This window comes from Muntiacus reevesi, chromosome 5 (genome assembly GCF_963930625.1).
Source record: "Muntiacus reevesi chromosome 5, mMunRee1.1, whole genome shotgun sequence".
NCBI lineage: Eukaryota > Metazoa > Chordata > Mammalia > Artiodactyla > Cervidae > Muntiacus > Muntiacus reevesi.
In genome coordinates this window covers 21,780,910-21,793,506 of record NC_089253.1, presented here as the reverse complement: position 1 = coordinate 21,793,506, position 12,597 = coordinate 21,780,910, and the positions used below count along the sequence as shown (strand labels likewise).

At 37.4% G+C, this 12,597-nt stretch overlaps 1 protein-coding gene across 2 annotated transcripts in view; it reads left to right on the top strand.

Moving 5' to 3' along the window:
* Positions 1-12,597, top strand: part of ANO5 (anoctamin 5) — a 96,269-nt gene that overhangs the window by 23,392 nt on the left and 60,280 nt on the right. For both annotated transcript variants that reach the window (XM_065937230.1, XM_065937229.1), the window contains 3 exons: positions 97-210; positions 8,854-8,922; positions 10,408-10,692. In XM_065937230.1, coding sequence (XP_065793302.1) covers positions 97-210; positions 8,854-8,922; positions 10,408-10,692 — 468 coding nt within the window. The remainder of the gene's footprint in view (positions 1-96; positions 211-8,853; positions 8,923-10,407; positions 10,693-12,597) is intronic.

The following is a 12,597-nucleotide window of genomic DNA, read 5'->3' as shown; positions in this document are numbered from 1 at the left end:
TAGATGGTGACCAAATTTTAACTTAATTTCTTTCATGCTTTTGCCATCTGAAAATAAAACTGTAATTTAAACCTGTGCCATTCATGTCTCCTGCAGTTTAAGAAAGATGAACAAAGCAAAGATTCTATCTTCTTCAGAGATGGGATTAGGAAAATTGATTTTGTGCTTTCCTATGTTGATGACATAAAGAAAGAAGCAGAACTGAAGGCGGTAAGTACTTACGAGAGAGAGATGGGAATAATAAGAAGCACATTCCATAATTTGACAGGGGTCTTTCCACTGAAATTATTTTGTAAAGATTAGCAGCCCCAGAATATTTCTGGAAGCAGAAACTGAGTGGAAAGACTACAAAATATGCAACCCAAAAATACATATGTAATTTCAATTTTTTTTTTAACATTTTGGACAGGGGCTTCTTTTTGTAGCTCACCTTTGTTCTTAAATGTGACCACCAGAATTTGGGTGTGTATATGAATATAATATTTATCTTTTGTATTCAATTTCATTTCAGCTTTCATTAATCCATTCTATCTGAAATAGCCTTGACATTATGTTCTTCCTGAACTTACATTATCACTTTCTAAACTTACATTATTTATTTGTGTTTTTTTTTTACTTGTTTACCGTCTCCAACACCATAAAGTAAGTTCACAAAACCAAAGAATTTGTCTATTTGTCTTGTTTCTTACTGTATACTTAAATGCCTAGAGGAGTAGTTGGAGAAAAATGGATGCTTAATGAATATTGGTTGGTTGGTTTAGTGTGTTGTGTCCAACTCTTTTGTGACCCCATGGGCTGTGTAGCCCGCCAGGCTTCTCTGTCCAAGGGATTTTTCCAGACAAGAATGCTGGAGTGGGTTGCCATTTCCTTTTCCAGGGGATCTTCCTGACCCAGGGATTGAACCTGGGTCGCCTACTTTGCAGGCAGATTCTTTGCTGATTGAGCCATTAAATATTTGAGGTGTCCTGCAGTCCATGGGGCCTCAAAGAGTTGGATATGACTTAGTGACTGAACAACAGCAGCAATGGGTAAGCATATAAACATACTTTTACTAACTTGCTTAACATAGGAAATAAATGTCCCATGAAGTAAAAAACTAAAGATATTATGTAAGTCCCTGTACATATCCCTCCCTGTTCTTTTCTTCTATTCTTTCCCTGGAAACTCTTCCACCAGGGCACTAAAATTCATTCACTGTCACCACTTTCAGCTCTTGTCTGAATGTCTCTTCAAGCCTAGCTTCTCCTGGGGACTTGATGCCATCCTCAGCAGCCCTCTTAAGTGGTGGAGGTTTTTCCCCTGCAGGCTGTTTTTCTGGAGATGGGTGAATGCCTGCTCTCCTTGTATCTTGTTGTTGATTCCAGTCCATCCTCCCTTGCTTAGCCCTAAAACTACTGAGCTTTAAATCTCATCGATTGATTCCTCCAGTTCCATTCTTCTTTCTCAAGATTGCTTTGGCTATTCGAGGTTTTTTGTATTTCCATACAAATTGTAAATTATTTGTTCTAGTTCTGTGAAAAATACCGTTGGTAGCCTCATAGGGATTGCATTGAATCTATAGATTGCTTTGGGTAGTATAGCCATTTTCACAATATTGATTCTTCCAATCCTTGAACACGGTATGTTTCTCCATCTGTTTGTGTCCTCTTTGATTTCTTTCATCAGTGTTTTATAGTTTTCTACATATAGGTCTTTTGTTTCTTTAGGTAGATATACTCCTAAGTATTTTATTCTTTTTGTTGCAATGGTGAATGGTATTGTTTCCTTAATCTCTCTTTCTGTTTTCTCATTGTTAGTGTATAGGAATGCAAGGGATTTCTCTGTGTTAATTTTATATCCTGTGACATTACTGTATTCATTGGTTAGCTGTAGTAATTTTCTGGTAGAGTCTTTGGGTTTTCTATGTAGAGGATCATGTCATCTGCAAACAGTGAGGGTTTTACTTCTTCTTTTCCTATCTGGATTCCTTTTATTTCTTTTTCTGCTCTGATTCCTGTAGCCAATACTTCCAAAACTATGTTGAATAGTAGTGGTGAGAGTGGGCACTCTTCCCTTATACCTGACTTTAAGGGAAATGCTTTCAATTTTTCACCATTGAGGATAATGTTTGCTGTGGGTTTGTCATATATAGCCTTTATTATGTTGAGGTATGTTCCTTCTATGCCTGCTTTCTGGAGAGTTTTTATGATAAATGGATGTTGAATTTTGTTAAAGGCTTCTTCTGCATCTATTGAGATAATCATATGGTTTTTATCTTTCAATTTGTTAATGTGGTGTATTATATTGATTGATTTGTGGATATTAAAGAATCCTTGCATTCCTGGGATAAAGCCCACTTGGTCATGATGTATGATTTTTTTAATATGTTGTTGGATTCTGTTTGCTAGAATTTTGTTAAGGATTTTTGCATCTATGTTCATCAGTGATATTGGCTGCCTGACTTCAGGCTCTACTACAAAGCCACAGTCATCAAGAAAGTATGGTATGGCACAAAGACAGAAATATAGATCAATGGAACAAAATAGAAAACCCAGAGATAAATCCACGAACCTATGGACACCTTATCTTTGACAAGGAGGCAAGGATATACAATGGAAAAAAGACAACCTCTTTAACAAGTGGTGCTGGGAAAACTGGTCAACCACTTGTAAAAGAATGAAACTAGAACACTTTCTAACACCATACACAAAAATAAGCTCAAAATGGATTAAAGATCTAAATGTAAGACCAGAAACTATAAAAATCCTAGAGGAGAACATAGGCAAAACACTCTCCGACATAAATCACAGCAGGATCCTCTATGACCTACCTCCCAGAATATTGGAAATAAAAGCAAAAATAAACAAGTGGGACCTAATTAAACTTACAAGCTTTTGCACAACAAAAGAAACTATAAGCAAGGTGAAAAGGCAGCCCTCAGATTGGGAGAAAATAATAGCAAATGAAGCAACAGACAAAGGATTAATCTCAAAAATATACAAGCAACTCCTGCAGCTCAATTCCAGAAAAATAAATGACCCAATCCAAAAATGGGCCAAAGAATTAAACAGACATTTCTCCAAAGAAGACATACAGATGGCTAACAAACAATGGAAGGATGCTCAACTTCACTCATTATCAGAGAAATGCAAATCAAAACCACAACGAGGTACCATTACACGCCAGTCAGGATGGCTGCTATCCAAAAGTCTACAAGCAATAAATGCTGGAGAGGGTGTGGAGAAAAGGAAACCCTCTTGCACTGCTGGTGGGAATGCAAACTAGTACAGCCACTATGGAGAACAGTGTGGCGATTCCTTAAAAAACTGGAAATAGAACTGCCATATGACCCAGCAATCCCACTCCTGGGCATACACACCGAGGAAACTAGATCTGAAAGAGACACATGCGCCCCAATGTTCATTGCAGCACTCTTTATAATAGCCAAGAGATGAAAGCAACCTAGATGCCCATCAGCAGACGAATGGATAAGGAAGCTATGGTACATATACACTATGGAATATTACTCAGCCATTAAAAAGAATTCATTTGAATCAGTTCTAATGAGATGGATGAAACTGGAGCCCATTATACAGAGTGAAGTAAGCCAGAAAGATAAAGACCAGTACAGTATACTAACGCATATATATGGAATTTAAAAAGATGGTAACAATAACCCTATATGCAAAACAAAAAAAGAGGCACAGATGTACAGAACAGACTTTTGGACTCTGTGGAAGAAGGCGAGGGTAGGATGTTGAAAGAATAGCATTGAAACAAGTATACTATCAACGGTGAAGCAGATCACCAGCCCAGGTTGGATGCATGAGACAAGTGCTCAGGGCTGGTGCACTGGGAAGACCCAGAGGGATGGGATGGGGAGGGAGGCGGGAGGGGGGATCGAGATGGGGAACACATGTAAATCCATGGCTGATTCATGTTAATGTATGGCAAAAACCACTACAATATTGTAAAGTAATTAGCCTTCAACTAATAAAAATAAATGGAAAAAAAAAAATCTCATTGGAGTTATCACTACCCAGTATTGTCACTGCCCTTATTCTGTCCCTGATCTTCCAACAGGGAAGATTTTGTTAACAAAAAGTTTCTCAACAATTTTAGCTCCTGGTTCACTATTACTCTCTACACCCAAGCTCCTTTTTTAATTATTTATAATCTTTGGCATCCTGGCCTCTCTGTTTATTGAACTCCCTTTTCCAGTTCTTAGTCTCTAACTCAGCCCTTCATTCCCCTAGAACTTGCCATTACTAAAAGCTACAACTCTTTGCAATCTCATTCCAAGTATCCAGCTGTCTGACCAATATCCTTCTTCCTTCAACTCACCAGGACCAGGTTAAATATAATTATGTTAATCTTCAACTGCTGCTCCTTATCTTTATGCTCTTTTTTATGCTTGTTCAGTTTAAATCTCATATCAAGTTATACTTTATGGCAAATGCCATCAAACCCCTTGGTCCTCTCTCAATCATACTTAACTTTGCAAAACAACTTTGTTAAACCCAACTGTCTACCTAATACATGCCAGAACCATGCAGAAAGAAAGACATATAACTCACTTACTGACTTTATCTCATATTTGTGCCAATGGACCTCAACTAGGCCCTTAATGCTATCTGGCAGTCACACTTTACTTCTTTAAATTATTCAGTTTCCCAATCTGCTGGATGACTGTTTTATAACCTTTTCTCTCTCTTATCTTGGATGTATCCTTCTTATTTTCAAGCTTGGCTGACCACTTTTCTAAGTCATTGAGAAAACTGAAGCAAGTAGAAGAGAAATTATTAATTTTCATTACCATATCTGTCCATCTACCAGCATCTTCATCTGTGTAATCTCCCTTTCTTTCTGTTACCACAGATGAGCTGTCTGTCCTTCTGTCTAAAGCCAAGAACTCTGCTTGTGTCCTGAACCCGTTTTTAGGGATCAGAAAGACTACCCCCGGGTTTGCTGATTCATTAAAAGACCTCACAGGACACAGCATGCAGCCATACTCAATGGCTCTGGTTTATTGCAATGAAATAAGTAAAGCAAAATCAGCAAAAGGAAAAGAATGCATGGGACAAAATCCAGAGAAAACCAGATACAAGCTTGCAAGAGTTCTCGCCAGGTGGAGGGGAGTCATGGGACGCACTTGATTTTTCCAGTAACGATGTGTGACATTGCACTGGAAGTGTTGACTGCTACGGAAACTCATTAATGATGCAGCGCTGTAGGATTTTACTGTGGGATTTTACTTGTCACCTTCTGCTGAGCTCATACTGATATTTCATAGTCCTGAAGGGAAGCAAGTGTTCAATATAAATGACATAGTTTGTACAAAGCAGGTGAAGTGAAGTAAGCCACTCTTAGTAGATCTGAGAGTGGTGGGAACACTCCCCAAAATCAGATTCCAAACAGCAGAACCAAGCTTGCAGTCAGGCCTCTCTAAGAATAGCAGTTTTAAGCCTGCTACAGTATGCCTACTTAGGGATGTTGCTTTTATGGTTCTTTCTCCCTTAAACTGCATTTTGTGTTGTTCTTCACTGAATCATTTCTTTCAACAGGTGAATATGGTGTTAATTTTTCCATATTTAAAAAATAAAAACTAAAAAAGCAAGAACAAAAACTTTCTCTTGATCTGTTTCCCTGCCAGCTACTGTCAGTTTCTGTTTTCTTTTGGCTCAATATTCTCTTAAACCCATTCCTACCAGGCCTTAACCTCACCCACTCTGCTCACGTTTATATAAATGAATCTGGTGTTCAAGTCTCAACCCTCATTTTGCTTGACCTGTTAGCAGCATCTGCCACCACTTAGCATTCCTTTCTCTCTGCTGCAGATTCTTGACTTGGCTTCCAAGTCTCCCCATTCTTTTGGTTTTCTTCTTATTTCACTCGCCACTGCTTTTCAATCTTTGCTTCGCCCTGATCCCATGTTAGTGTAGTGCCTTAGGTTCTGTCCTTGATCTTCTTCCTGTCTCAATCTACATTGATTTCTTTGATGATACATCCAGTCTCACAGTTTTAAAATTTAAGACCATGTTTGTGCTAATTCTGTTTACTTTTCCACTTCATACTTCTTTCCTATTTGGCTGTTCTGTATCTCTCCTCAGAAGTCTTACAGAATCTCAGACTCAGCAGGTCTAAAATGAACTCCTGGACTTCTCCCCAAAGCCTGATTCATCTACAAGTCTTCCTCATCTACAGTTATTTATCATATATTTCAGTAGTTGCAAAAGACAGAATTTATAGTGTATTGTAAATGGTCCAGTTAAATCACTTCTTAGTTTGTACCCCTAGAAGGTAGATGTCATGGCAATTTGTCACCCATCATCATTTATTTTGAAAAAATGAATTATATGAAGAAACTTTTTTAACACTTCAAATTTTACATAATTTACTTTTCTCCACCTAAAATTTTCCTTCCACTTTCTCTGTGTAATTTTTTCCTAATTTAAATGTGTTTTATATTTAGGAGGCTTCTATCATTTGTGCAGTCAAGTTTGCTACAACAAATGTGTATGTACATTGAAGGGTTCTTATTTCTTCATCAGAATGGTCTAAGCCTTAAGCTTTTGTTTTTTGAAGGTTTTTTTTTAAAATACAGTTGTACAAGTGCATAATTGGTAAAACTTGAAATACTACAATATTTGACAAGTAATTATCAAATATCAAAAGTAAACTCATCCTAAATGCATCAGTTAATGAAATGAATGCAGGGGCTTTAAACAATATCTTCTTTTTCTTTTAATAATTTTGTTGATTTATTCATGTTTGACTGTGCTTGGTGTTCACTGCTGCTGCACAAACTTCCCTCTAGTTGTGGCTGTCAGTAGCTATTCACTCATGTGGTTTTCAGGCTTCTCTTTGTGGTGGCTTCTCTTGCTGAGGTGCATGAGCTCTCGGGTGCATGGGCTTCAGTAGTTGCTACTGCCAGACTCTAGAGCCACAGGCTCAGTAGTTGGGGCACACAAGCTTAGTTGCTCCGTGGCGTGCGGGATCCTCCCGGATCAGGTGCTGAACCCATGTCATCTGCTCTGGCAACAACTCCTCAGCATTGAGCCACCATGGAAGCCCAACCAAATTTCCTTTATTTGTAGATGTATGAGAATTATTCCTAGAATGAGATGTTTCAGCTTCAAGTATATTCTTTTTTTATGTTAGTATAAATTAGGCTTGTTCAGGTAAATAAGTAGGTTGGAACAGAAATGGTACTCTGTTAGCAGCTTTAATCTTCTTGGGTGAACTCCTGAATTACAGCAGCAGATTGCCAAGTGATTTGTCATAAAAGTAACATTTGATGGTCTATCACCTACCAATATTTAGCTCAGCTTTCAGTTTTACTGAACTTGGAGAACTGGTGTCCCCATGTCTCACAGAAGCATTTGTTACTGTAATGAGAGGAGGTATTCACTTTTTTTGGAAGAAAAGCTATGACCAACATAGCCAGCATGTTAAAAAGGAGAGGCATCACTTTGCCAACAAAGGTCCGCCTAGTCAAAGCTATGGTTTTTCCATTAGTTATGTATGGATGTGAGAGTTGGACTATAAAGAAAGCTGAACGCCGAAGAATTAATGCTATTGAATTGTGGTGCTGGAGAAGACTTTTGAGAGTCCCTTGGACATCAAGGAGATCAAACCAGTCAATCTTAAAGGAAATGAGTCTTGAATATTCATTGGAAGGACTGATGCTGAAGCTGAAACTCCAATACTTTGGCTACTTGATGGGAAGAACTGACATACTGGAAAAGACCCTGATGCTGGGAAAGATTGAAGGCAGGAGGAGATGGTTGGATGGCATCACCGACTCCATTGACATGAGTTTGAGTAAGCTCCGGGAGTTGGTTATGGACAGGGAAGCCTGGCGTGCTGCAGTCCATGGGATCACAAAGAGTTGGACATGACTGGGTGACTGAACTGAACTTATTCACTTTTTTAATACTGATAATGTACTTTGAATGTCCTTCTCGCCCCTTGTTTTGTTTTTGTTTTGTTTTTGCTTTCTTGGAGGATTGCAGCCTGCTTTTTCTGTTGGTAACATAAGAGAAGGGCAATTGTGATAGGGGAGAATTGTTCATAAACGTATTCTCACATGTTGTAAATGTTGGATGTCGGAGAAAAAGATATTCCTTGTAAAGTTTGAAGATTTCTCAAGGTGGACATATGCATTTGAAGATATGTCCTGTGATATCCTAGTAAAACCTTTTAAAATTTCATTTACTATTTTTCATAGTTATATCATAATTTTTTACATTTAAGTCACAGTTGCAATTTTTCACACTTACATAAGGGTTAACTCATACTTGAATTATACTTAAATCACAGTTACAATTTTTCACACTTACAGTTAAAGCCAAAAGCATTTAAAATAGTTAGTTATTGTTTTAAAGCTCTCAAGTAATGATTATTTACATTTAATTGAATTAAATTTAATTTTACTTTTTCTGAGTGAAACTATTCTTCATGATTAAAAAGTCATGATGATATTTTGCCTGAAAATTGCATTAAATATGTCATTTGTTTAAAGTGTCTGATATCTTTGTAGGACTGAGTCTTCCCAACTAGAAGTATAATATATCTCTGTTTATCAAAATGTTTTACGTTAATTTAGTAAAATTTTCTGTGTTTTTTTTTTTTCAGAGGAGCAGTCCTGCATATTTCCTGGAGGTTATTCCTAAATATATTGATTTTTATAGTTATAGTGTGAATTATAATACAGTGAAAAGCCATTCATGGCACTCAGATGGGGGTAATACACAAAATGCTTTTATATACAACCAGGGAACGTTTGAAGGCCCAGTCATTGTGTAGCAAGTCTGTTTATCACTGGGCAAATAAAAGTATTTTACAGAATTCCACTGATTTGTTTTTCCACAGGAAAGAAGAAAAGAATTTGAACAAAATCTCAGAAAAACTGGTCTTGAGTTGGAAATTGAAGATAAAATGGTAAATGTAGTTATTAGTCTATACCAGAGTCTTGGTTTTTTAAGTTTTGTTTCCTTGTACTCTGACCTTTGACTGACTAGACTTTTGTGTTTGGGAGCAAAGTAATAGTTTTTCTGGCTTACCAACATTTACACAGGGGTTGATAGGGCCTGTGATATTCCAGGTGAATAACTAGGTCAGTGCTCTGAAATTGAGATGATGAGTGATGAGTGGAACACTTTAAAAATAGGCATGCATAGTTCTCGTCAGGATCCAGAGAAAGTAAAGACATGGTTTTTGTTTCATATCTGTCTCATTTTGAAGACGGCCCATAATCTAACATCTTAACTAGTTAACCTGGCTATCTTGCAACACAAACTTTTAGCTAAGGCCTAGACATTTTTTCTGCTCATTAATATGACTTTTTTTTCTAACCTACTGTTTACTTGTCTAGAATTTCTTTCCATATTGCTTTTAAAGACCTATTTCAGATCCAACCCTGTCCATGAAACTCCAATACTCTAGTTCTAAGTTAATATTCTCTACTTCATATTTATCGCTGAATTTTTTCTTACTAAACTCTAATAAATATGAATTATGCCACATATTCTATCTGTAACTTAACTATTCTCCTTTGTAATGAACTGTTGTTACCTAAAGTTCTTCTCCTAGGTATAAGCAATACATTGAAACTGGGTAAGAAGAGCAAGTACATCTTATACTTTGTGTATTTCTCATATATCCTAAGCACAGTTCTGAGCTAATAACTAGTTGTTAAAAACATAAGGGATTGTCCAGAACTGCATGTGTTTCTATGGATATCAGGCTCGTGTACATTGACCCTGAAATATATTTTTAAAAAGACTTTCACTTTGTTTTTCTATGTCTCTTTCTTTCTCACACACATGCATAATGTGTGTGTATATACATGTGTGTGTATATGTGTGTGTGTGTTGTTATTTTTAGCTGCCAAGTGGTGTCTGACTCTTTTGCAACCCACTGAACTATAGCCCACCAGGCTCCTCCATCTATGGGATTTCCCAGGCAAGATTACCGGAATGGGTTGCCATTTCCTTCTCCAGGGGATCTTCCCAACCCATGGATTGAACCTGTGCCTCTCCTGCATTGCAGGCAGATTCTTTACCACTGAGCCCCCAGGAAAACCCACATATTATACATATATATATATATACACACACACACATATACATATATATATGAGAAAGAAATGGCAATCCACTCCAGTATTCTTGCCTGGGAAATCCCATGAACTGAGGAGCCTGGTGGGCTGCAGTCCATGGGGTCACAAAGAAACAGCTACAAGTGAGCAACTAAACAAGAAGAAGGTATGTACCACTGTTTTAAGCATTACTCTTCTAGAAATTTTGCTGAAAGTTTTCAAAAAATTGAAAATGCTGTGACATCTTTAATTTGAGGTTTTGTAAATATTTTCTTTCTTTAATCAATTTAGTAATATTTCCACTATTTTGCCTCCATTTTATACAGAACTCTGAAGATGGAAGGACTTATTTTGTCAAGATCCATGCCCCTTGGGAGGTGTTAGTTACTTACGCTGAAGTGTTGGGAATGAAAATGCCTGTTAAGGAGAGTGATATTCCCTCAGATGACAGAATCCCTTTTAGGTGTATGCTTGAGCCTCTGAAGCTCCCCCGGGATGTGAAGCATCCCACCCCGGAATATTTCACTGTCCAGTTCACCAGACATCGGCAAGAGCTCTTCCTCATTCAAGATGAGTCAAGCTTCTTTCCGTCCTCATCAAGAAACAGAATTGTAGGTAGAGAAAACCTTTGGGTACATCCCTTCAGGTGTGCTTTTATATGTGTACATGTGCAATACCATGACTGCAAGGTGTTTCTGTGTAAACTTTGATGTGTTCCATGATATTGGGCAAGTTTGAATGTCCATCTTGGACCACTTAACCCTGTCAACCTCCCTGTTTCTCAAATTGTTTCATAAAAGTGAATAGTTGACAGTGTGAGTATAGCAAAGAGAGGCCTCATGCAATATTGGGGAAATTACTTGAGACCTAGAGGACTTTGATGTTGTTAAGATTTCTGTAAAATCAGTCTATAATTTTAGCATTTGATTTTATATATTCAGTGCATATTAGGAGAAATATTGGTCATTCCAAATGGAAATGAAATGTTTTAATTTCTTTATATATGGTGTTGACTGGGAAAAAAAGAAGCACAACCTAAATGTTGAGAATTATGTTTTATTCAGGGACATTGTCATAGACTATAGCCCAGAAACAGCCTCTCAGATAACTCTGAGGAACTGTTGCACAGAGGTCATGGAGGACCCAGGATAAAAAGGAGTTTTTGCTAGGAAAAAAAAAAAAAACACACACACACACAGTAAAAGATTACAGCTAGTTGCAAAACACAGATATCTCAAGTTAATAATTTTAGTGCTTTTCTGGGTATGGGAAGATTCAGAAGTCTGGGCTTGTTGAAATTGTTCCTTTGGTATACCTCTTAACTATGTAGGACCTGTATCCTGCTTTTCTCTGTCCTGAATTACCCATTGTGGGATGGCTGCAGTGGTAAATGGCTTGGTGGCAGGCAACATTCCTTGTTTATTGAAATGGCAGGCATTATTTTATTTTGTCCACAATAGACAACATTTGAGAAACATCAGAGCTTTTTCCTTTCATTTAAAACCATTTTCAGTCTTTTTTATAATAATATTTCCTCTCCAGTTGTAATCCTAGAATCTTTAAATTTATCATTAAAAATCTCTCACCATTTCTTTGCCCCTGTTTCTTCTTGTTAAGATAAGAGTAATGCCCACCTCATAGGTTACCCTGAGAATTAAATGAGTTAAGGTGTGAATGACTTTGAATAGTTTGTGGAATGCATGAGGGATTTACTAAGTGTGAGATCCTATTATTATTGATCTGACTTTAGAGGAAAAAAATTCAGGTTCTTTGTTACTCTTTCCCCATGTAGCTAATGAAATCACCAGGGTTCTAACAATGACAAAAGTCTTCTTGAGATTACTTACTCTTTCCTTGAGGAATGAGAGACTTCATTCCCCTTAGATTCACCACTCCTAAGTTTCTAAGAAGGATTTTGAAATAATCATTCTTCTAGTCCCTAGATCTGATTTTTGAAAAATTCATTGACAGGAATATTAAACAAAATGTAATACCTAGATTTAAAAAAAAAAAAAATGCAAATCAGCAAACTAAAAGTTCTCTCCCTTGTCTTACCTGGATTAAAAAGCACCACTAGCAGGAACAGCAGATCTAAGAGGCAACATTTAAGGGAATGTTGAGCACATGGCATGAAATCAGAAGGCCAGGTTTTAATTCACAAGTCTACTTTATAAACCAGATAATCTGTCTTAAAACAGAGAGAATGGTAAAGACTAGCATTCTTGGAAAGATCAAATGAAAGAGTATACATGAAAGTGAAAAAGTGAAAGCAAAGTCGCTCAGTCGTGTCCGACTCTTTGTGGCCCCGTGGACTGTAGCCCACCAGGCTCCTCAACCCATGGAATTTTCCAGGCAAGAATATTAGAGTGGGTTGCCATTTCCTTCTCCAGGGGATCTTCCCAACCCAAGGATCGAACCCGGGTCTCCCGCATTGCAGGCAGACGCTTTACCATCTGAGCCACCTGAACTGTGGCAGTATATATGAAGCTCTCTGTAAACTGTAAATGCTTTAAAAA